General features: G+C 40.7%; 1 protein-coding gene across 1 annotated transcript; it reads left to right on the forward strand.

Annotated features, from left to right (window-relative positions):
• The first annotated feature begins 1,312 nt into the window (after positions 1 to 1,312).
• Positions 1,313 to 10,388, forward strand: ESM1 (endothelial cell specific molecule 1). The gene is made up of 3 exons (XM_042825724.1): positions 1,313 to 1,924; positions 5,476 to 5,631; positions 8,313 to 10,388. The coding sequence occupies exons 1-3, from the start codon at positions 1,624 to 1,626 to the stop codon at positions 8,411 to 8,413; spliced, it is 558 nt and encodes a 185-aa protein (XP_042681658.1). The 5' UTR covers positions 1,313 to 1,623; the 3' UTR covers positions 8,414 to 10,388.
• The last annotated feature ends 15,224 nt before the right edge of the window (positions 10,389 to 25,612 follow it).

Raw genomic sequence — 25,612 nt, forward strand, 5'->3', positions numbered from 1 at the left:
TACCCTACCCTACCCTACCCTACCCTACCCTACCCTACCCTACTCTATCCCATCCCATCCTGGCTTTTATAACCCTGTAGACCAGGAGAAAATCCTCTCAAATGCAACATAAAATGTGCTGTTTTTTGATTTCTCTCCATAGGAAAGCAGAGCTAAGCATTTTGTTTTGGACTTGTCAGTGAACATTTGCATTCATAAAGAGAAGACTGTCCTGATTGCTTGTATTTCCAGCATATTTCCAGACCTCTCTTCTATTTGGCAAACTCCTGGCAGCATCCCCAGCCCATGCGAGATTCAGGATTCCCAAATGGTGTGCTGGTCACATACAAGTTTATGTTGACTCCATTCCCACTAACTTCAGTGGCAGCAACTTTTGCTGTTCTCGGATTTATTTATGATTAGGCTTATTCCGTTTTTCCTCTCCTGCAGATCTTTATTTCTCTGGAGCAGAAATTTCCATCTCTCTGGTGGCTCATCTGTCTCACTGAACTCCTAGCTTATTTGCTGTTTCTTGTCAAGGCTTTGGCACTGAGAATGGAGTCTAAGAGGGATGGGGGAAAAACTCAGGCTTATTTTCTGTTTATTCACACTGGTTTCACTCAGGAACATCACCAGGGTGTCCCACAGATCTTTGTCACTGGAGGTGGCATAGAGAGGGACGGATCTGTCCCTCTGATCTGTGCTGGGGCTGCGGACTGATGCTGGCAGAGGATGGAGGTTTCTTCTTGGTCTGTGAGGCTAGGGGCATCTCATTTTCCACAGTTTCCTGCAGAACAGCCCAAAAAATGCTGTTTTCATTCTGGTCTTATTCTAGCAATACCCTCTGAGTAAGATGTTTAGTTCAACTCCACTTAAATACCAAATAGAAAGTACTATTTCAAGCAGGCAGGAAAAACATCACTGAAATATCTGAGCTCAGACCCTAACTGTCATGATCTCATTTTGCACTTTTCAGCAACTGTCCACCTCCCCTCAAAGGCAGAGTGCAGATTTTTCTGTCCAAAATCACTGTATCACCATGGACGTAAGACAGCCAGTGCACTCTCCCTGGCTCCCTGTGTGCTCGGGGCAGAACGGTGCTGCCAGCAGCTGCTGGCCCGAAGGAAGGTATACATCCTTCTTGTTTCTTTTTTTTCCTTTTTTTTTTTTTTTTTTTTTTTTTTTTTTTTTGTGTGTGTGTGTGTGTGTGTGTGTGTGTAGTTTTTTTTTTGTTTTTTTTTTTTTTTCTTTTTTTCTTTTTTTTTTTTTCCTTTTGGCAGTCGTCCTTGAGCATTTGAGACGGATGTGAGAGTTTTCAGCCCTCATGCAAAACAACTAACTAAACATAACAGATTACATCAGCTCAGGCTTTTCAATTCCTGGATGGCAGTAGAGTGCTAATCCAACCTTCATCCTGGATTTCATAAACTGAAACAAGGGAGGCTGGCAGGAGCAGCGCTGCCGGATTGAGGAAGCTGACGACGGTGCAGCATGTGGGCAACACGCTGTATAAAGCTCATAAACTTGTAGGCTGATGTGTGCAGCTACTGCTTTGGATTCTGTACCGCTGCTTCCCTCCGCACCAGGCGCCGGGCTGAACACCGCAATCTGCTCCCTGGGACCGAGCGTTGACCCCTGCGAGACATGAAGGGCTTCCTTTTGCTCACACTCCTCCTAATGCCTGCACACGCTGGAGCTGCTTGGAGTGCGAAATACGCGGTCGATTGCCCCGAGCCCTGTGACAGTAATGCGTGCAAAAGCACCTTGCGCTGTAAGCGGACGGTGCTGGACGACTGCGGCTGCTGCCGGGTGTGCGCGGCAGTGCTGGGCGAGACGTGCTATCGCACGGTCTCGGGCATGGACGGTGTCAAGTGCGGCCCGGGGCTGAAGTGCCAGTTTTACACTGAGGAGGATGATTTTGGTGATGAATTCGGTATCTGCAAAGGTAAAGACCATCACACTGCATGCACCCACTGCGGTGATTTGACAGCAGCCTACGTGTAGCCTCCTGCTTGCAAGGTCTGAAAAGAGGTTTTTCCAGCTCAGCTGTTACCTGAGAGGAAAGTCGGAAATACCTGCCTTTATCAAAAGGTGTTACATGTAGGAGGGCCAGGCTTACTGATGGGAGAGTGTTGTTTAGGATCAGGGACATCTGTGGGAAAGCACAGATAGGTTGTGTGCAGGGATAATAAGATTTGTGGTTGAGACTTTGGAGACTCAGGAGCTGTCCTGACCCCTCTGCTGAGCTGCATGGTGGCTCTGTGTAGCACGCAAAGACCTTAATCCTGCGTGTCCAGCCTTGCTGAAGGACGCTGTGTCTTATTCATTCCTGCCTGTGAGGTGCCTGTGAGGCAGAGCCCTGTGGCAGGAGATGGGGAGCAGGAGGGTGCGGGCTGCCTCTGCTTGCAGCTGCTGCCAGGTAGGCTGCATCTACCCTCAGCTCAGCACATTCCAGCTAAGAGCATCACTGCTCCATGCAAAAACGAGAATCTTCTAAAGGAGAAAAGGAATTAGGTTACTGAGAGGTTGGGGAAAGCTTTTAAAATAAACCATTAACAATAATGCTTTACAAAGCATGAAAGCAGTATGTTTTCCTGCACACCACTTCAGTGAGTAGATACAGATATGCCTCTGAATAACTTCCTTAAACACAGAGGCATCTTGGCAGTTAAATGTTAGGAGTATTAATAGTCGTAGTGAAAGGCATGAGTGAGGACCAGGCACTGCAAAAATTATTCAGACTGACTTACACAAAGCATGCATTTACTTATGTTGGGATGTGAAGGTGAATTCATGTGCATGTTAGAGGGTGAAATTCAAAACCCTCATTTTGTTTCTAAGGGATAGAATTTACACGTAAGGATCGTGTCTTTGGTGCACCCACCAAAATGACTTTCATGAGATAGATGTCTGATCTTCATTTTACTAAAATTATTGTAGTGCATGGTACCATCTCTAATCATTTTAACAGTTATTTGAACTATTCTTTATTTTTCACTATCTCTAATGAATGTCTTTCAATGGCACAGTTAAAAGTGGAAAAAGAAATGCTGAGGGAGATGAGATCTCAATTTCTGAAGATGATTTTTGGAAGCACTGTTGAAAATACAGAGTAAAACCATTTTTTTTTCCCAAGAAACCAAAGAAAATACTCTCAATAAATGCATAACAAGCTGAAGTTGTAAATCAGTATTTAAGACTTGTATTGCCCACAGGTAGATTTGCACTTATTATTACGGGGCTCATTTCTAATTTCCTTTTTTCATCTCTGCTCAGAGACGGCACAATCTCCTTCTGTACTTATGTGAATGCCATCAGACTAAGTGTGGGGACAAGTATTCTTAACTTAGGTATCCATTTATAGCTATTTTAGCAGATTACCTACTAATTTCAATAACTTTTGTGTTTGCAGTAATTCCTGGAGTCGGGGAGGCTGGATTCTCTCTAATATCATGCAACCAATTTATTTTTAGGTAGTGGACAAAACTGTTCTTCAGTATGTGAATTCTGGAATGGCTAGAACATGCACAGCGTGTTTCAGAGCAGCTTTCTGAGTATAAATTCATGTTCTTCGTGGTTCTTATCTAAAAAATGCTTTAAGGGTTTCCATATTTTTATTAGCAGCAATGTCATTATTGTTCAAAACAGTCTATGAAGACTGGTGTTCCGCACTTTCATTGGTAAGATACATTTCTGTCACAGAGAGAATCTACTCTTGCTTCCCTTAAATCGTTGCAACCTATCTGGTAATTTATGTAGGAGCAGGTCCCTGTTGAATATTACTTACAAACTGCAAAATTGGCTAAAATTTCCCATTTTGGTCAGGCCTTAAGAGCACCATCGATGCCAGGGTCATTACATAGTTCTTTGGATTTGGGTTTATTTCCATTGCCTTTGTGTCCCAGCTTTCTGTGCGGAGTAACTGAGCACTCACAACATACAGATTAAGGCTTCATGGGGTGTGTGCTGTCAGCCCTGCTTGTTCTTTAGGGAGGACTGTGCATACGCAAACTGTTTACTTGTGACAAGGTTTGGGTTTTGCTTTATGTGCACAAACAGCAAATCAAAGACTGTGTGTGAAAGGAGGCATATGAACACTTGGTGAGGTTCTCCAAGCTGCGATGATTCACTGTGTGATGCTCAGCAGGGAATGCTCAGCAGGGAACTGGTTGGATTTTCAGTGCTTTTCCTTAATGGAAAAGTGCCCAGTGGGTACAAAGAGAATAGTAAAATGTTGGCTTCATTTTGGGGCATTATCCTGACTTTTCAGATACACCAGGATGTATAGAAAAATTAAATCTTTGCATTGGTTCAAGAGATTGGACAGAGAACAGTAAGCCTGTTGTGGAATGGTAAATGTACAGAAACCAGGTCTGGCTTGGAAGGTCCTAGTGCTCAAAATAAGGGAGAACAGAAGAACATGACAGGAAAAGGTATTATAAGTGCGTAAAGTGGCCGTTGCCCTTCCGGAGGGTTCTGTGGGAGTCTGGGCTACCTGTGTCCTTGGTCCAGTGAGGGATTAATGTGCTCCAAGGGCTAGAGTGGGAAATACTCTGGGACTCATCATTTAGGGTGGCCCTGGGATGGAAAGGATCATCTGAAATACAGACCTTTCTTCTGGCACACTCCATGTGTTCCCTGGGTTGACTTCTTGTGGGGGTGTCTGGAGAGGGCATGTTCATGCTGGAATTTCTGTGTTGTTATCTCTTAACTTCTGGTCCTGCAAAGATACGAACAGCAACACAGAGGATGACAAGGGCTGTGACACCGCGTCTCACAACTCTGGGAAAATACGCGTTGTAGCAAAGTCACATCATACAATGCCCTGTCATGCAATCCACCCTGGGATGGGGCAAATCCTCTGCACCGTGTTGCTGTCTGTCATATGCAGGCAGCGCTTCACTCTCTGAGAACTCTTTGCACGTGTGCTGGGACATTTGCAGGAGCGCTCCCCATGTCTGGGGATGCGAGGATGCACTGCCACCCTGGAGAGCTCCCTAGGGTCGCGCGGGGCGCCTGCGGGGCACCTTCTGCACCCCAGCGTGGGCAGCACCGAGTCTGCGCCTCCTCCAGACCAGGTGATCTTGTGCCCAAACAGTGAGCTCAGAAGCTTTCTGAAGTATTCTTCTTCTCTAAATGCAGTGTTTAACCTCTAACGACAGCCTCGATGACTGCATATTCATGTGTTCATATTGCCTTCTATTTGCATTTTAGAACTACAAGAGTTTCGGTGAAGAGTAGCACACTGTAAACAAGCTGCAGGAAAAGGAATGATGCATATAATGTGTATGATGCGTGGAAAGGAAAATCTGCGATTATTAGAACTTGAAAATACTTATATCAAATAATCAACATCCCAAAATGTTTTCATTAAGGCTTGGCTGGATGCCACTAAAAGGTTTTCTACTTCTAAGGACAAAGCCGAGGCAGCCATTGAGGGCACTGGTAGCTGACCTCGATCACTGAGGAATACTTTGCTATATTGCTTTTTTTCAGAGTGTCCCTACGGTACCTATGGCATGGAGTGCAGGAAAACTTGCAACTGTCCGTCTGGCATCTGTGACAGAGTCACTGGGAAGTGTTTGAAGTTCCCATTTTTTCAACTGTCTGCTTCAAAGCCTCCAAATCGACGAAAAATAATTTCTCACACAGGTAAGACTTCCTGGGGCAGCTGGTTCTAGTAATCTCCTTGTACATGATCTACTGGCACGCGATGTGAGCTCTGTGTGAGCTTTGGTGAAGCTGAGCAAAGAGCTAACAGCGCAAGGCTTCCTCTGATTGGCAGCTCCCTTAGCATAAGGCAAGGAGTTAGGTGAGCAGTAACACACAGTAAAAACATTCAGAAATCACAACATTTGAGAAATTCTTTGCAGCTGTTGAGTGCACTAAGACTGCAGTGTCACCTGTGCAATGGGAGGATGTGTGAGGACTTGTATCAACCAGCTCATATGAAGTCAAAACAGGATTTCGTTATATTAACATTGCCACTGTCAGCTAATATAGGTAAAAATAACATATTTTTTCCCTTGAAAACAGAGCATTCTACATATTCAGTTGTCAGTGATCCGTTTAATGAAGTGCTTCAGTTTAGTTGCTAATCGCAATACTTTTGGAATAAGTTCTAATGTTTAGGATTGTGTCTGAAACCTGTAGCAGATCTTCTCAGACTTATTTAAAAAACAAGCAAACAAACAAACAAAGGGGAACATATGGAAAATTGAAATGTTTGAGGAGGGAGGAAGTGAACACTGAATTTTTCAAAGCTGGGATTAACTTTTCTTTCCATTTGGTTTATTTTCTTGAGGTATACCTAACCAAACAACACTAGCCTTAAATACAAGTACCAGTCAAAATGAATACAAATGCGAAGATTTTAAATGAATACTAGGGATTTAATTCTAGACTTACCAGAGGCTTCTCTGGGATTTTACTCCAAATGCTTTGAATTTTATTTCTCCTTAAACAACAGTTTTCTTGCCTAGTTTTGATTTTTCTCTTGCTATTTTTAGCTATCCAGATCTTTTAGCATTGATACCTGTTATGTTTCTTCCACTGTTTAGAAAAGCTCAGACAGAAACAAACTGCCTTACACTTGTACTTTGTTTAAAGTTGTCAACGGTTTACGGGCTGGTTCGGCCCGGTTCCATGATGAGCGGGGCGGAGGGATCTGCAGATCCGCGCCTCCGGAACAAAGGAAACAGGAGACCCCAAAATAATTAAAACAGCGGCACTGATCTGTGGAGAAACAAACTAATTTACTAAGTATATTATCGGAATGCAAGATAACACACTATAATACAATATAATCAGAACTGAAGCTAATAAATCAAATATAATGAGAGAGACAAAATGTCTGAAAGGTGGAAAGGCCTCACCACAACGCTGAGGTGAGATGCGCAGTCCAGTTGAGCAGCAGGGAGATGGGAGCAGCGCCCACGACGAAGGGCAGGCGAGAAAGAGAGAACTCAAGTGACCTTGCCAGGAGTTAAACCTCCTCTCCCTGACTGCAAAGTCCCCTGGGGAATGTAGTTCTTCTTCTCTTCAGGGCAGGTACCCAGGACTTGAGCATTAACAGTTAAAGTCCTGGTGCCCCACATGATGTTATGATGTGGAATACTGAAAGCCAGAAATCACAAAACCATGACAAAAGTGATTGTTCAAAACACCTTGCAAGATGGATCAGTCCTGATCCTTTCTGATTTTCCTTTATGATTTTGTTCCTTCACCTTTCCAGGTGTTTTTTTTGTTTGTTTGTTTGTTTTGATTTGGTTTTTTAAATGACTAAATTTAAATGATTAAAGGGGGCTAAAATATCATTAAGAAAATATTCCTTGCTTTCTACTTACTTTATTTATCAGATGCATTTCAGATACTATACTTATGTTATATTCCAGACGTTTTTTTGAATTGATGCCTCAAGAACTTTCCCCTCACTTTTGTCCCAAAACTTCCACACCCTCAGTGCATATTGTTTTATCCCAGCCAGGATGAAATTCTTACACCATGGAAACAAGTGGGACTTTTTTACCCATGCAAATGTTACACCAACATATATTCCTCAAATGTGGGATGGATGTAGACCAGGTGCTCTATGCATAGTGCCTCATAGGATGATCACGCAAGGTTTCATTTAACACTGGTATTCAGAGGTGGCTATATAATTCAGAGCAGATCCTCGGTTAATTAAAACAGCTGTGGATACTTCTGTATGTTAATTGGGTATTTCTGGCCATGAAGGCATTATGCCTACATTTACCCTCAGGACTTTAAGTCTTCCAGAGCATGTTTCTGTGTATTTGCGTGGTCGCCTTCCTCATCAAACAGTAGGGCAGTGGCTGCCACACATTGCCCTGGGCCAGCAATCCCTGCCAAGCAACCTCAGTCGCAGCTCAGGAATCAGTGTGAGCCAGGAACCACTTCCAGTAGACAAACTGGATATATTTTACCTTTTTTTTTTTTTTTTTTTTCTGTAAGAGAGCCTAATGGCATACATTAGGCAACAGCATGCCAGCTGGCCTCTGTCTGAGCATAGCTGCAGCTTCAGCCCTTTGAGAACATGCGGCTGGTTCCATGTCATTTCTGAGCATTACAGTAAGAAAACCAAACTCATATCACCTGCTTTTTGCTTAGACTATTAGGAGGCACATCTGTCTTATTCCATAATCTGGCAGAAATTCTGCAACCAGATAACTGGCGAAAATCAGGTGAATTCCTGCAAAAATTATTGTCAGCTGAGACTTTTCTGAAATGTTCCTAAAACCAGAGACATTGCTGTAGGAAATTATTCTAACCATCTCATTCCCATGAAATCTACTTTATTATTATATTTTCAGATAACGACATGGCATCAGGGGATGGCAATTCTGTAAAAGAGGAATTTGTTAAGGAGAAAGCAATTCGCACCCCCGTGATGAAGTGGCTAAATCCTCGCTGATATTTACTTGGGCTAATAAGACTTCATAAAGAATGCATTTCTCACAGATCATTGAATATGCAACAACACACTTTAAGAACGAAGTAAATCTATAGCGTATGAAAATGTAACCTCTACAGGCCAATTGTGATTCTGTTTGTCATGAGAAAAATGTTTACTTAAAAATAGACTGTACAGTGTATATGATTTTTGGTATTTGTTTTGATAAGTATTTGGAGAAAGAAACATTGGGGATCTCTGAATGTATAGTAATATTGAAAAAAGAGCACAAGTCATTTAAATAATATCATAAGCCCACTTTTGCAGCCTCAGTCCAGGAAAGCTCTCACTGAATTCTGTTGACAGTTTGGGTGAATGAAACCATGGGTATGGAGCCAAGGCAATAAAAAGGGATGTCAACAAATCCCAGGATAGAAAGCAATGCCCCTGAGTCACACCAGCAAAACAACAACAACATAAGAGCTCAGTGGTGCGAATTAAATAAACCAGTGTTAGTCACTGGTCATTTTCTGCTTTTTGGAAGTTTGGTGACAATTGCTTGGATGTAAACACACCTTTCTTCAGGGAGAAAACACATTTGAATTTATATTGAAGAACTTTGCTGAAATACTGCAGGCATATCCCATATTAAGCAGGACTTCTGAAATTAAATTCTGTGGAAAGAAAAGCATGCTTAGTAAATTATACTGATATATAGAGAAGGATCAGAAAAGAAAGAAGTTGCTTAGCATTATTTAAATGTGTATGCTTCTATAAAGCAGCTGTTTTGGTGCCGTTAGAGCAATGCCTCCATTTATTGGGTCAGAGGACTGCAAATGGACCTTCATCCTCTCCATCCTCATCATGGACTGTTGCTCAGCTGTCACTCTGCTGGAACTCATCTAATCAAATGAATGGAAAACTCGGACTCTCAGTTAAGTGACAGGGCAGCCAAGCTCACAGAGTTCCAGGTGACCCTACTGGAGCAGGGGTTGGTCCAGGTGACCTCCAGAGGTCCCTTCCAGCCTCAGCCATTCAGGGATTCTGTGATGCTTTGGTGTCAAGCCATCCGTTTCTTATGTGCATGAGCAAGCATCCCCATTTTAGTCAGTATAATTTATATACTTCAGCGTGTTTCGGGAACTTGGCAGCATCCATCATTCAAGCCCAACTGGATTATATTTGTAACACAAAATGCCACACAGGGATAGGTTTTCTGGTATGTTTGGAAATGACTGGATTTTCAGATAAAGGAAGTGAATGTAGCGTAACAGAACGAACCTGTGCTGCATAAGTTCAGAACTGCCTCATTAGACAGAAAACTCTCATTGGAAATGCACTTTGAATTGAATTGCATGTTCACTTTGAAAGCAATGTGAGCTCTGACAGTGACTTCAGTAAAACAAGGAGCACAGAGTACCACTGCCAAGGTTTTGTGCAGGATCTGAAAATTTACCTTGTAACTACAACCAAGAGAAACTCTGGAGCCTTTAAGAAGTCCAGACCTTGATCCAAAGGCAGCTTCAGTGAAAGCAGGTTGCTTACCTGAGAGGGAAACACTGAGTCACACCGTGTCAGAGCAAAAGGACAATGTCTGCTGTTTGAAGTCTGGACTTCAAATATCAATATGGCAGCATGGGTCCATGATAATCTAGAAAGCATAAATCTCAAACTAGCAGATACCACATTTTAACTTGTAATGAATGTCTAGGACTGAGAGGGAGAAATTCTGTCTTGGGATATTTATAGGAAAACATATTGATACTCATCTATTGATATCAAAAGCAATCTTCTGACACTTTCAGTGAGAGCAGAATCCAATCCACGCTCTTTCAGCAGACTGAATTGCATTATTTAAAGAATGTAGTAAATATTTGCATACATTATTGTTGTTTTACAAGTGTCATAAATGATGTTCTTGAATGTAAATCTAATAAGCTGGTTGATTTTTAAAAGGATGTGTTAACTATTGTTCAATAAAAAACGTCTGAAAGCATTGCTGTTGTGTTTATCCATTAACGACAGTTCTGCTGGTGATTGCACAGCCTCTAGGCATGCAGACTAGGCACAGTTTTCTTCCCAAATGATTTCACAATGTCTGCATCTACTTGGTGAATTTTCTTTGCTGAAGCCAAGAGCTAAGGGAATGGCTTGTTTCCAGAGTGACTTTGCGCCCAAGTGGCTTGTGTCTTTGCCTTCCCACCATCTTCAACTTCACGAAGAGGTGGCTGGGCCCAGGTTGCCTGCCAGGGGAAGTCCCTCCCTGGCTTACCCCTGAGCACAGAACAGAACATGTTTGGGAACCTCTCAATGGCCAGGAATTTGATTTGTCAAATAGTTATAGCCTGTGGATTCATTTATGGCAAATAAAAGATGAATGGAGAAGGAGTGGGACATACGCAAACTGTTTTTGTATGCTTTCTTCTGTTTTCCATCCAATTTACAAAATGCTTTTGCATTTCCCCAGTTACCCCAGCGGTAGACTGCTCCACACAGAGTAGGTTCCAACATGAGATTATGATGGAAGAAAAGTCATTCATCATCCTTTCAAACTTCTATCTATTGCTACTAGTGGCAGTGGGATTACACTGGTAAAGGAAATAATGCAAATGATGAAAGGGTTATTAAGGGAACAAAGGCTCTTAACCTTCCTCTCTATTTTCTAACCTCTCCTCTCACATCTGTTTTTGCTTCACACTGCACACCCTAGGTCTCCTCCCTGATATTTGCAAGTGTGGAATTACATAGATTTCTTTTCTTTTCTTTACCTAACTCTGCATGTTTCACTCTTTTTCAGATGACCTTTCTATCCATCACAAACCTGAATTTAGATACAGATGTTCTTCTCTCGGATAATCAGTGTTCTTGGGTCACATAGATTATAGATTCGGTTTTAGTGGGGCCTTATATTATTTCCAGTAAGAGTATGTTTGGAAAATGGATCTCATTTCAAGTAATTTTCCCAACATATTTTCCCGACTATTAAAGAGTAAACTGGAAACATACACAGTATGTCTTACTTTATATTTGATGTGCAGATCCAGTGGCAAGGACTACATCGCAGCACAGTGTAATAGTTTCTATTATGTTACATTATAGGATGTTGCAGACACCATAACAGTACAAACAATATATTGTCATATGCTTTAGTATGACATTTGAAATACACTGAGGAATATAGAAGACTCAGATATATTCAGATATATTCCATCCACCATTCAAATAATAAAAAAAATATATTCCCAGCGTAGACTAACTGTTAATGACAAGCAGTTGTATCAGTTTCAACTGCACAAAACATCTTCAGTGTACTTCCCTGTTGTTTCCTTGTACAAATACATTCACATAAGTGTTGTGGCACAAATCACTGTCTAATCACCAGGGTGTAATTAACAGTACAAATTTGCTTCTGTGATCTGCTGAGATGCATGTATTAGAACAAACACACTGAAGTATGTTTTAAATGAAAATATATTTATTGTCATCTTTCTATAAGCTTGATATTTAACTGCACTGTCAAGCCACAGCAGTGGTTTGAAGGTATTTCCTGACACCTGCAGAGTTGGTAAATATTTCCTGTTTTTGTTGTGTCTATTGAAAATAGGAATTTTACAAGTTGGAACTGATAACTTGACAGGCACCATGATCCCCCTTTGGGCGGGTCTAATGTGGTTTCCTTTGGGGTTTGTGACTGTCCCGGACTACACTTAGGCTGACAAAATGGCATGTTCTGTCTTTCTTGCTCTCCCAGAATAGGCACTAACACCATTCAAACAGAGTCATTTTTGTATCTGTGTTCTGTGCAGCCAGTGATGATGCAAAATCTAGATGCATGGTTTAGTTTTTGCAGAATGAATGAGCATAACAATTAAATAAACATTAATAAAGCAAAAACTGTGAAAGCTGAAACATTGCTCCCTCTCTCTTAAGCACTTTGTGCACTTGTAGGGCAGGCAAGATGCTCTGTGTAAACAAACAAACTCATGTTTGGATGAGGAATAAGACAGAGATTTCCTTAGTACACTGTCCTGATCCTCCCTGATCCCCTCCCAGAGCAGCCGCAACTCCCACTTGTGTGCTAGATCCTTTCTTACTTTTAAAACCATCACATAAATACTCACCTGAAAATAAGAGCAACAGTTAATTACGTACTGTATGGCTTGCACTGTCCTAAGGAGGTTGAGTTGAGTTTTTCTTGAATCAAAGTAATTTGCACAGTCCTCCCACTCTTTGCAAGCACCGGGTCACAAAAGCATTATTTGATAAATTAGGACAACTGAAATCATATGAACATTACTTGAAAAAATCTTTCCTCTTCACAAGAGAAACATCTATTTTTGAAGAACAAATAATAGATTGGAATGCCATTGAAATCCAAACACAATATTAGTATGTTCCTGAAAAAAAGGTACAATGCTGAGGGAGAATGGACAAGAGCCCTTGCAGCTGTGTCACACTTTCCTGTTTGTTATTTTTAGTTTTCTATTCCCGCTTTTTATTTTGGGCTCTGCTTTGCTTCCTATGCAGCTTCCCTTTAACTCCTGTACAGGCTCCTTCTTACACACTTCAGGCATTTGGCCTTTTTTTTTCCTTCTTTTTTTTTCAAAGGAAATCCAAGCAGTGCTGTCCAGTTTCAGGAACTCATGTTTCTAATAGCAGTGGTTGAGTTCTTGGTTTTCTGAAGGCATTTAGGAAATTTTCATTGCTACTTTTCAGCTTTGAACATTGTAAGTCTTTGTAAGCATAAGAAAATAGCAGCAAACAAAGAGAATGTAAGCCTACTTCTTGGTTGTACTGGTCCTCCTTTCACTTGAGAAACAACTGCTCCAGACCAACACCACAGTTCCCTAATAAAGAAAGAAATAAAAATGGACTCTGGTTTTAAAACAGTGTATTATAACGAAGCTTCTTGTCCTATTCTTATTTATATGCTGAGTTATTCGCAATCTTATACTCATCTGAAAAGTTGTGTCCGTCAGGCAAAAGCCCTGGTGATTGGAGCAATGGAAACATCTCTCCCATGTGTAACAAAAGGAGACCTCATTGTGGCCTTCCAGTACTTGAAGGGAGTTTACAAGCAGGAGAGAGAGCAACTTTATTTTTTTTTCACATGTTCTGATAAGGAGAGGACCAAGAGGAAAGGCTTTAAACCAAAGAAGAGGAAATTTAGGTAAGATATTAGGAAGAAATTTTTCATTCAGAGAGCTGTGAAGTGATGGTACAGGCTGCCCAGAGAAGCTATGGATGTTCTGTCCCTAGAGATGCTCAAGGCCAGATTGGATGGGGCAGCCTGAGCTGGTGGTTGGCAATCAGCCCAGGGCAGGAGGATTGGGACTGGGGGAGCTTTAATGTCCCTTTCAACTCAAATCATTCTGTGATTCTACATGACTCCATGTTTCCCCCTATAGGCAGGGACATCTCCCACTAGACCAGGCTGCTCTTGAATACCTCCAAGGAAGGGACATCCACAGCTTTGCTGAGCAACCTGTTCCAGTGTCTCACTGCCCTTACAGTAAAGGGTTTCTTCCTAATATCTAGTCTAAATATACACTTTTCCAATTTAGAGCAATTTCCCCTCATCCTGTCACTACATGCCCATACAAAAAATCCCTCCCCTGTTTTCCTGTGGACCCCCTTCAGGTACTGGAAGGCTGCTATAAGGTCTCGTTGGAGCCTTCTCTTCTGAGACCAGGCATCTCAGCCTGTCCCCATAAGGTTATGATTCTATGATTCTATGAATCTATGACATACAGCTTGTTTTAGAACAGGAGATGTTATTGCCCCTTAAGCTACACCACAAATCTCACATTACTGCGTATTTGCTAGCAGGTTAGGACCTATCCACACAGAATTAGTAACATCAGCTGGTGTCTAAAAAGAGATGTTGAGGAGGAGACCTTGTTTTCCAATTAGTTTAATTGCAGGGGTAGGCTTCCTAGCATGCATCCAGCAGTTCAGAAGCCGCAAGCCACTTGTACAGTCCAAAAGGTGTCATTAAAAAAAAATTACACAAATCTTAGAAGATTTTGAAAATGGTGTAATTATTTCTGGGACTTGGGTTCCCGAGAGAAACGGAGAGCTTATCTTCTTGATGCCGATGCTGGCCAACAGTAGTTATGATACCAGAGTAAGGGATGAACAGTGAAAGTGACCCAAATCTTCCTTTTCACCATTTTAAAAGCTTTTACTTACTGCCAGAGTAGGCACACGACTCATAAGGGCAAATGCTGGGATGCCAGAAATCTGATGACATGAAGTAGGAAGTGCATGCTTACTAATCTCTGCTCTGACAGGAGCTAAGGTAAAGCCATCTTTCAGCGCTGCTGCTCATCTTAGGGAACAACATAATTTAAGAGTGAAAACGTATTAGATCAAGATGAAAATCCTTCTATCGCAATAATCTCTTCATAATGACTTCTAGCTCCCTAACATCCATCCAAATTGGCAGTCTTCTTCCCAGAACCTCTTCAGGAGATAGAAGTTCTTTCCAACAGCCAGATCAAAGCTTCACTGATGTTACTACAGCTTTATCTTTGGTGGCATTAGATGATGGGTCAGCTACATTTATGCACATGCAGGTTGACCATAACCAAGACAATATGGGACCATCCATGGGGGAACTTACCAGTGCAGGTGGCAGAGATGCTTGGGCTGTGCTGCAGAATAGCCCAAATAGACTTGGCTGTGAGGGAAGAGATTAGGCAGACCCCAGTGTTGTCACTTTATGAACAGATGGCTTATCTGCAGTTTCTCACACATTTTAGTCCAAGAGAAGAGGGCTTCTGTGAAGCCCTCAATTTTCCTCTATTTGAAATTACTGTTCTGGGAATGAAGCACCACCCAGTCTCAGCCTTTGGCCCTACTGTGTTCATTCTTTGACATGGGTCCCGTAAGCCTCCCAGCTGTCCACACCGTGTTAGCAAACGCAACTGTAGGGGCTGCAACCATAATCTTCCCCTTGCTATTTTTTTTGTGCAGAGCCCCAAGTGAATATCCTCATGGATGCTTTTGCAAAGTGGTTGGTGGTTATCAGTCACTTCATTTTAAACCTCCTTTTCTTTAGGTTCTTAACTTTGTAGCAGTCTCATCAACAAAAATAAAGAACCAGGCTACAAAGTTGTTAAATGGCAGCAGCTCAGGGGCAAAATGCAGCCGAGTGCCAAGTGGTGTGGCAGTGGCTGGAATTAATTGGAGGGGAGAAGAAGTAACCCCAACTATCCAAGAAGAACTGAGCCTATAAGCAGCTCAATGGCCAGACATTGGCCTCTTCTGTATTCTGGATAAAAATTCATTCTCGAGAAACTTTTTTCCTGGTATATCAAATTGGTGTGTCAAAAATAGCTTTCTAGGCTGATAGATGTGCTGGTTGAACTTGTGAGAGTTTCTGTCCATTCCAAGTGTTGCTCTCTTGCAAACTGCTGCAACATCAAAGTGATAAAACGTCTCATTTTCTTTATTTATGTTTTTAACTGCTGAGGTGGAGAGAATAGCTCTAATCTTTGTAATGTTTTGATACATCAATGTGAGGAAATGCTGAAGAACTAAAAAACAACAGAGAAAGGAGAAAACCATATGCTGTCATATACAGGAACACTTTTGTTCCACTAGAACATGAAGTACTTTTATACTACATGGGGAATTTGGTGGAAGAAATATAATAAATATAATAAACAGTATATCCACATAATTTGACCTCATATAGCATGTATCGTTTTCCTTTTTCATTTGGGCTTGTAGGTCTTCAAATTTTTCAACCCCACTTTGTTTCCAACAAAAGAAATAGTAAAATTCCTGAAAAACAAATAATGGGAACAGTGGTACTGCCTGAGGAAGATGAAATTGTGCTGGACTTCGTATGCTGTTAGTCACTGCTGGAAGAAATGCAACCATAAGACAGCGATAAACACTCAATTGAGATAAATGCTCATTACTTGCATTTACCTGTATTTTCTTTTGCCGATTACTTAGATGTCCTTTATTTTCCTGCATGCAGTTCAATATTCCTACTATCCCAGTTATTGTCTGGGACTCCCTGGATTTGCAGTTAGGAGTGGGAAGTACTATCTGTCCATTATGTTGTGCAGGGAAAAATAGGTTTTTTTAATGGATCAAAAAATGTGCTCTCTATTTAGAAAAACACAATATATCCTCACTCTATGTAAACAATCTGACCTTCAAGTGGAATGCAGCCAAAGGGGCTATAAATAGCTTCCTTAATAAGGAAGGAGACAGAAGCATTTAGAGTTCAGCTGGCAGCGCAAACATACAGAGAAATAGCAAATGAGCTACCTGTAGTTCTTGTGCTTCAAATTGCACAGCAGTATGTACAGAAGAGCAGATGAGGTTGTGCTGACCAGACATGAACATTTATCGTCTGAAAGCAACAGCTCTATGTATAACGAAAATCTTTCACCAAGCTGTGGTGAAAATCTTTTACCACTCCATGAGCATCTTACTGCAGTTAGTGTGTTCTTCATTGTTGCTCTCACAGTCAGAAAGACACTTCAGGCTACAGATGGCAAACTGAGGAAAGAGGAGGCCAAATGTCCATGCCTTTTCAGGTGCTCTTCGTCAGACCAAGGGCCTTAGCCAGCTATTGCAGGTGACTTTGATATTGGATTATCCTCTTTAACAGAGTGATTGCAGAACATTTAAACTTCTAGTACTTTAATAAGAGGAAGGATACAGTTCATCTGACTTCTGGTCAATAAGGTTTTATAGGGGAAACTTGAGGGAACGGTGTGCACTTTTTCTGTATCTTATTGTAAATGTAACGAAGAAACACTAATGACATGGCTAACGTTGAGCTGATTCACAGTAGCTCAACAGGTTTGCACAACAGTCATGAATGTTTTCCCTAGTGCTGGCTAGATAGCTACCAACTGTTTCCTCTGGAGAATTCATGTGACATTTTTTTGTTCGCGCATAATTTGAGACCAGTATTTCTTCATACAAAAAATGTTCCTATGCAAGACAGAGGGCACACATTGGTTTTGTTGACTGTCAGCTGCAGTTATATTTTACTGATTTCCCAAGGAACGTAAATTAAATTGCAGGGTGATCTTCTGCACAGCACCTGTCCAGTCACATCTCTGAGCCCGCTGAGACTTCAGAGGCAGAAAAGTCTAGAAGGATAGATAATAGAAACAGTATGAGTTCCTGCTGCATTCCTCTCACCTGATGTGAAAAACAGCAATGTGTGTCCTAGGTTTATTTTATTTCCTAAACCTTTTGCAGTGGCATGGAAACCTGGAAGTCCTGCTTCCCTCCTCCAAACCAGGCCTCCTTCTCCTACAAACGCAAACAACATCCTCCACATCAGAACAATAAAACTGAATAGACAGACCATCAAAGCTGTGCAAAAGCACCAGCTGCCCGGACACATCCCAGGACAGCAAAGCTATTGAGCCGAGGAGACTTTCAGATGATTGTACATGGGGTTGACTCACGTAATTGCGAGACCTCATTGTCCCTTTGCTTCTCTGCTTCCCTCCTTTTGTTTCATGCCATTGTTTCTCCATAGACATTAAAATGCTTCGGGACAAAGACCATGTCTTCCTGTGAGCTTATGGAGTGAAGTACAAAGAAGCCCCAGTCCCGTGCGGGGCCGTTGAAACCCATGCTGCTCTGAGAAAAACATTCACATATTTGTCCCAGTGGCTGGGCACGCAAATATGTAAATGCACAGACTTGGTTGGCTGTAATTACCATGCATGGGGATTTAGCACCCAATATCTCCTTATTCAATATCCCTGATATCTGTGACTCAATAACATCATCAGACTATGTTCCCTTGTATGAATAACATGTTATTTGTTACTATTGCTGGTTTGCAGGAAATCTTTAAGTATTCTCTTATTGCCTCTTGATGCACTAAAGTAGGTTCACTTTCTCTACCAGGATTATTTGTTTCTTCTCGACCGATCTTTTTCTAATTCTTGTTCTTAAGAGATCTTTTATATTTTTATTACTACAGATGTTTCTCTGAGATGTAGAGAAAGTTATTCCAGCACAAAAACCATGTTGCCTTCACTTCAAAATCTGCACAACAAAATGGCATTTTCATCTAAAACTCATCATTTGTTCCCTTTCCCCCCAGTAAGTTTGTTTAATTAAATTTAAAATGTTTATTTCTTTACACTTTTCTTTTTTTTTTTTTTGGCCAGTTTTTCCTAATCTGGGACATGTAGGAAAGAAAACAAAACCAACCAGCCAACCAACCAACCAACCAAACAATAAACAAACAAAAAACCGGAAGAAAATTTGAGCCAATGTTTGAAGCTAAGAATCTTTTAGCACTATGGTGAAATGAATATGTCCTGTTCCTCCACTGGTAATTTAAAATACCAGCCATATTTACCTCTTGTATAATGACTGCAACTTTACCTCCAAAGCACATTTCCCATTCCTGTTTTTAAGAGGAAAGAAAGTGACACCCCAAATCCTGACATAGCATTAACCAGGTTTCCAGAGCTGGAAACAGACTTATGTTTCTTCCTAATCCTTGAGATGTTGAAAATCATTTGCAAATTTTTAAGACTGAAGCTTACACATCAGGACTTTTATCCTTGAGAAGAATGGGTCTGTTTCTGCTATACTTCACCAACAAGTAGTTGGCTTACAGAAGGCCAAGAGGAGTTTTGTATGAGACAAGTAAAAACTGTACGAATTAGTCCCTTGGCCAAGGAGCCAGGTATCCAAGCAGCAACTGGAAACATCTCTAGAATCTTCTCTTTGTCATCATGCCTTCATGAAAATAAATATTTTCCTTTCTGATTTGTACACTTAGCACTTTCAAATGCTTTCACCAGCCCCATGATACTGTCCTCTTGTTTGAAATAAATCCTTCAGTCAAAAGTTATATTTGAGCAATAGTTCATTACTAATAAAGTACATTTAAAAAAAAAGGATACCTTGTTTGAACCCAGAAATTCATTACTAACACTACAGCAAATCTCCTTGTGCTTGAAATTTGTTTATTTACTATTTGGTTTGTTAAAATGTGACATCATTTTGTGAAAAGTACTTTCTTTGTTTCTTGCAAGCTGAAAGTTTGGAAAATCTGAGATTCTGCAGAATATTTCCAAGTTTGGCGGAAAAGGGATTTCCATTTAACTCAAGCTCATCCTCTAACTTCTGTGGAGAAATAGAAACAAGAAAATCTGATGCCCAAATCTGCATCCAGGCTCTCCTTTGCACCTCCTTCACTGCCCTCCTGAAAGTTCATTATGTAGATGGTGCTTGGAGCTCCAGAAACTGTGTGGGGATCACAATGCAGGCCTAGCATATGGTCTGTATGTGCTGTGAACTTGCAGTTTTGGCCTTCCTGGGTTCGAGATATCACTTCTGCAGCAGCTGGGCCACCTCTGTGGACTGAAGTGAGCAGCACTCTTGCATGTGTGTGTTGAGGGATGGAGGACCCATCCAAGCAGCCTGGATAGTACATGACTGGTAGGTTTTCTGAAGTCCACATGGAACCATTTCTTAATGCAAAACCAGACTGATAAACCAAGTGAGGATCTCAGAGTCAGGCTGTGGCCAGGTCAGCACAGGAGGGATCATGCTTCTGTAATATATATATGCTACAGCTCTGCCTACACTAGAAAAGTTTTTTGTTTCAGCAATACTGGCAGTGTCTCTGCACCTGAGCAAGAGTGCTTTTCTTGGCACAGCTCAAATCAGTTCAAGAGTCAAATAAGCTCTGCCGACAGGAGACTTTTTTTCCGGAATAACTACATACTCATTAAGGCTTTTGTTGGCAACTTTCTTCAGGCTCACAGCCAGTGTTACCATGATGCACCATCCCGCTGTGAAGTGGCAATTCAATCAAATCATAATGCCAAAGAGCCTGTTTTCCAAGGGGAAGAGCCAACTGTTTGGCTCTCTTCTTGTCATTAAGAATGAAATAATTTCTCTACGTATGTAAACTTTCTGGGACTGTACCGTACCACCTCCACTGAAAACGTGTTGCTTATCTCATGCTGATTTAAATCTGCTCTTCAGAAAGAATTTCTGCTGGGTGGAAACAAATGACCAAAGTGCAATGGAAGAAAGCAAGTGGGATCAAAGAAAGAACCAACAAGACATGCAACTTGGATATGTTAAATAACTAGCGAGTTATTTTATCTTAAAAATGGCAGCACAGTTCTCTGGGAATATTGCAGGTTTGGATTCACCTTAATGTTTTCTTTCAAACACACCTTCCTAAATTTTATGTGAAATTCAGAGAAAAATAAAAAGCATACATCTTCATATCATATAACGATTTGCTATGAGTACAAATAGGTATTTTGTGCTTTAAATGGAAGTTCTATAAATAAAACCAAGATGCATTGCTATGATGATGTACATCTTTTTAAAATAAGAGCTGTTTAGTGGCACAGATATTGTTCTTCATTTTTCCCAGGTTTTCATGAGTGATTTGTGGTTATAATAACAGTCAGTAACTATTTACTTTTGAAAAAATAATAAACAGATAAAGGATTTTCTGTTTCTCTTTTCATTTGTTTGTTTTGTGTGGAGAAGAAGAGTTTATTATATTGTACTCAGAACCAGTTTCATTGTAAAATGACATTGGCATCGATATCTGGAGATTGTTGGAGAAAAACAAAGCTTAGGAAAAGCAAGAATAAACATTTTGCAAGAGAAGATACAGTAGTTTTTACATTTTAAAAATGATTTCTCAGTTGTAAACACAAGTGTTTGAGAGCACTGTTCTCCAGTAGGACCAACTCCCTGATTTAGGCTTAAGCATATATATTGCAAATTTTACTCAAGTGTGAACCTTTAAAGGCATTTGGATATTTCTTCCATGATGAGATTGCTCTACATCCTACAGGCATGAGACACCACAAGCATCTCTGGAATTAGTGGAGAGTGTGTCTGCATGAAAATGCTTTCATTTCTGTGTCAATCTCCTGACTGCTGTGACTCAGCTCTCATTAGCTAAGTAAATCAGCAGAAGACATCACCATAGCTGAAATGTCTTCAGCACTTGGTCTGGAATAGTTTTCCCCTTTCTCAGCAAAAATTGAAGCTGTTTGGAAATGCTAAATTTGAGCATTCAAACTGACTGAGTTTCATATGGAAATATTTACCAGTGGCTCTGAGGACCTCAATCTAGCCAATGATTAACTCTTGGCTTTGCACTTTGCTTTCAGCACAAAGTGCAGCCTGTGTTTACCTTCAAATCATTCAGAGCAGTATGGTAAGGGACACTGCCTTCAGCATTTCTCTTTGCCAACAATGCAATAGATAGCAGAGTTGCACAAGGTAAACTTGCTCATCCACAGATTTAAGATCCCACCTGTGTTATTGCCCTTTCAGATAGAGAGTAAATTTTTAATTTTTTAAGGGTAAAACTGAGATCTTATTTAGGAATTTAAGTCAGCATACAAGTCCATATAAAGCTGGCCTACTCTTTGTTCCCTGTGCTTCAGAAGCAGTGGATGACATATTTGCCATTTCTTATAGATGTGGGCAAGACTCCTAATTATTTCACAACTTAGTGAAGTTACTTGTTGAGAGAGCACTCCATTTTCACTGCCTACTACACGCTGGGTATCTCAGTGTGCTTGAATTCACAGCAAAATGAACAGTGATAAATAATGCCAAAGAAACCCCTCAACAATGAAAATCTGCCTAAGTAAGATGAAGGAAAAACACATACACTGGCAGGAACGCTCTCTATAACTTCCTGAAGGGAGGTTGTAGTGAGCTGGGGGTCGGCCTCTTCTCTCGTGTCATTAGTGATAGGACCAGGGGGAATGGCTTCAAGCTACAGCAGGGGAGATTCAGGCTGGACATGAGGAAGTATTACTTTTCAGAAAGGGTGGTCAGGCACTGGAACGGACTGCCCAGGGAGGCGGTGGAGTCACTGATCCTGGGGGTGTTCAAGGAAAGGCTGGATGTTGTGTTGAGGGACATGGTTTAGTGGGAGCTATTGGGAATAGGTGAACGGTTGGACTGGGTGATCTTTTAGGTCTTTTCCAACCTTGGTGATTCTATGATTCTATGATTCTAATACTGAACAGAGAGATGCTACAGAGACCAAGGGGTCAGGCTAAATGAGGTCAATGGTGTGACCAGCTTGTGTGCATTAGTCCCAGGGCTATATACAACTTAACAAAGCTATGGCTGATCTGATCTAGCGGCACTGAGCCTTGTCTGGAGGGGCAGCTGGGACTAGAGCTCTGCAGGCATCCTCTCTGCTGAACACTGTAGAACTTGTAACTGTAAACACATGCATAATATCCATACAGCTGCAACCACAATATCACTTACTTTCTTGCTAGATCTCTCTGATTCTAAACCTGCATCAGTTGGAAAATATCTAGACATGCTCATCTAATTCATTTTGGTGTCTACTGGAGGGCAAGAGGAACTGCAGCTCAGAATTTTAGATTTCAAGGAGAACTAAGGAGATCACTTGTGGTTGTGTATGTTTCAGTTGTCTTAGATAAGCCAAGTAAATACCACCCAATGCTTTTAACTGATACATATACCCCTATATTCTTTATATTTCTGTGTAAAAATAGTATTAGTAGCTATGAAGAGATCGGAAATAGAGAACAAATATTATGAAGGTAACACTGATTTAATAATCTGATTTAATAGATAAACATACATCTTGAATGCAATTAATCTTTTCCCACATGATAATGAACTTTGGAAACAAGAGAATTTGTGAATTTTTTAGTTTTCTAAAACTTGGATGTATCTGGATCTTGGACAGGGTTTCTGAAAGTAATATTGGTTTTATCTTACACTGTTCTCCAAATACCTTCTAGCCCTTCATGTATTACCTCCATCCTTTGTTCTCCTAGGTGTGACAAACATGAAAGTAATCATTTGGTCAAACTTTAAAACAAAGTGACTCTGAGCATCGAAACAGGGATGAGATATCCCACTCTGGTGTAATGATTCTTTCATGATTATGGCTGATGTCTGAAGACTGATGTCTGCTTTCTGAAAACACTTAGCAATAATAGGAGTATCTTTTTACCCTAGTATGAATGAATGATAACAAAGAATATCTAGAGGAACACTAAAAATACCAAAATCAGTGCACATGTTTTAGAAAAGATATGGCAAACTGCAAGCTAGTTACTCCATCTTGGTGGCTGTGGTTCCTGAGGTAGTTGGCAGAGAACAAGAACCACAGAGTCACAACAACAACAAAATGATCAGTAACAACAAAACGGCCAGTGACTCAGAGAAACGATGCAACCTATCCCTTCCTCTCCGCTGAGGACTGAGACCAGATATTCATCCCAGGAGGAATGAAGAGTCTGAAAGTTCTTGGATGATATGCAATTCCGACTTCCTTCCGTCCTGTCTGGAACTTAAATAAAAGATCCAGATTCCTATCTTAAACCCTTACTGAGGAAGGAAGAACTGTGTTAAAACTCTGTGCATTCAGAGCGTGAGTAATTGCGGATATGACAACTGAAATTGGAATTTCATTCATTTGTGAAATGTTTTAACTGAATCGATCTTCAACAGATCAGTCAATTCCTATGGCAGGTTAAAGGACACTCCAACTGCATGAAGCAAATGCTAAGCCACTGCTTCATTCAGACCACACTGCTGTTCCACCACAGCTGGGATGGGCAGCCAAGAAGGCGTCTGAACAAATGCTAATCAGATGTCAGTGTATTGGAAAAACTAAAAAAAGACCCCATCAAGAAGTCTCAGTGCTTCTCTTCCAGCAAGCAGTCTCCATTGTTGATTTCAAAGAGTGGGAGAAGAGCTTGCTGCTTGTACAGGGGCATTAATCTGTTAGCACTGAGTTTTAGAGTGAGAAGAGGGAAAGTATGTTTTTATGGTTTGAGGGTGAATATGCTTAGAGAACAAAATTGGATAGGAAGCATTGTAGTTTTCTTAATAAAACATCTGTGGGGCTTTTTAACATTTTTGTCTGCAGTGAGAATTTCCAGAAAGGAAAAGCTTTTTTCTTGCTCAGGTTGTGGAATACTGAGGCATTTGGGAGGGAATATGTCTGAATCAGTAACAGAAGCAATAGATTGCTTTCAAGACCTGGAAGTCCAGAAGATGAAATATCATACCCAGAATAACCTTTTAATCTGAAATTTCTCAGAATTTCCTCCTGTGAAAAGTCCCCAAATCACTCTTGGCTGAGTTTACAGATGAGGACAAATTAACAGGAACTCTGAGAGAACAGGATTGTGCTTTTTGTAAACATGACCATAGAGAAAATTTTACAGAGCCTTTTGCAATTTTTAGACTACTGGAAAATGTACAAATGAGCATTTTAAGAATTTAAAAAAAAAAAAATCTACAGGTAATCCAGAAGTTAAATACTCCCAAAGTAGAACAGAATGTTATTTAAGACCCAGTGTGATGTTGTATAACATAGATTGTCCTTCATACTGTATCACATGTAACTTCTGTTGGTATATTCTACGCAGTATTTTGTGCTAGCAGAAGTACTGAAGGAAAGTAATCGTGTCCCTCATTCAAAGCAAAATACTAAGCACCAAATACAATAAATCTTCAGATGCTAACAGGATTTGGACATGTAGCCTTAATTGTGAGATTCTGCTCTAAATATTACAGCAAATTTTTCAGAAAGATATTACTTTATGAGATACAAACCAAAAATATTCAGCTTCGAGAATTTTTGTAACGAGCTTAAATAACTATTGCATTACTTGTGATCTTGAAAGCCATCTCTTGACCAGCAGATCTAACTATCCATTAGTGATCTTCCTTGTGTGGGTTCTGTGGGAGATACTCCAATTTTGCCTTTTATCACGTTATTCCTACAGTCGCTTGAAGGAAAAACAACCTAAACCTTCCAAACACTGATTTGACCTTAAATTTCTTTGTTGCCCTTCTGTAGTCCATTTTTGCAAAATTAAGATATTATGCAAGGGTCACTGGTTTAGGAGTGTACCACACGTCCACAGAGACAAAAATAAAAGTAGAATAGCTGGAAACAGTGGAGTAGATTAAGGATTGATATCTTAGAAGCGTGAAGCTGCCCTGGTAACTATGCTGACGGCTCCCAACTTGTTAATGAGTGTAATATATACATCGTGTTTCTGCAAAGAGAATATGGGCTCTCCACAACTTCATTAATATATGAATAGAAGAAATTGGCACAGCACCCTGAGAAAAAAATTTGGCCATGCTTATGAGTATTTGTTGAAAGCATTCACGATTTTTTGTAATTACTCCTGTATCTCCACATATTCC

This window comes from Centrocercus urophasianus, unplaced genomic scaffold, assembly GCF_019232065.1.
Source record: "Centrocercus urophasianus isolate 14NV4802_14NV808 unplaced genomic scaffold, USGS_Curo_1.0 seq_25, whole genome shotgun sequence".
NCBI classification, from domain to species: Eukaryota; Metazoa; Chordata; class Aves; order Galliformes; family Phasianidae; genus Centrocercus; species Centrocercus urophasianus.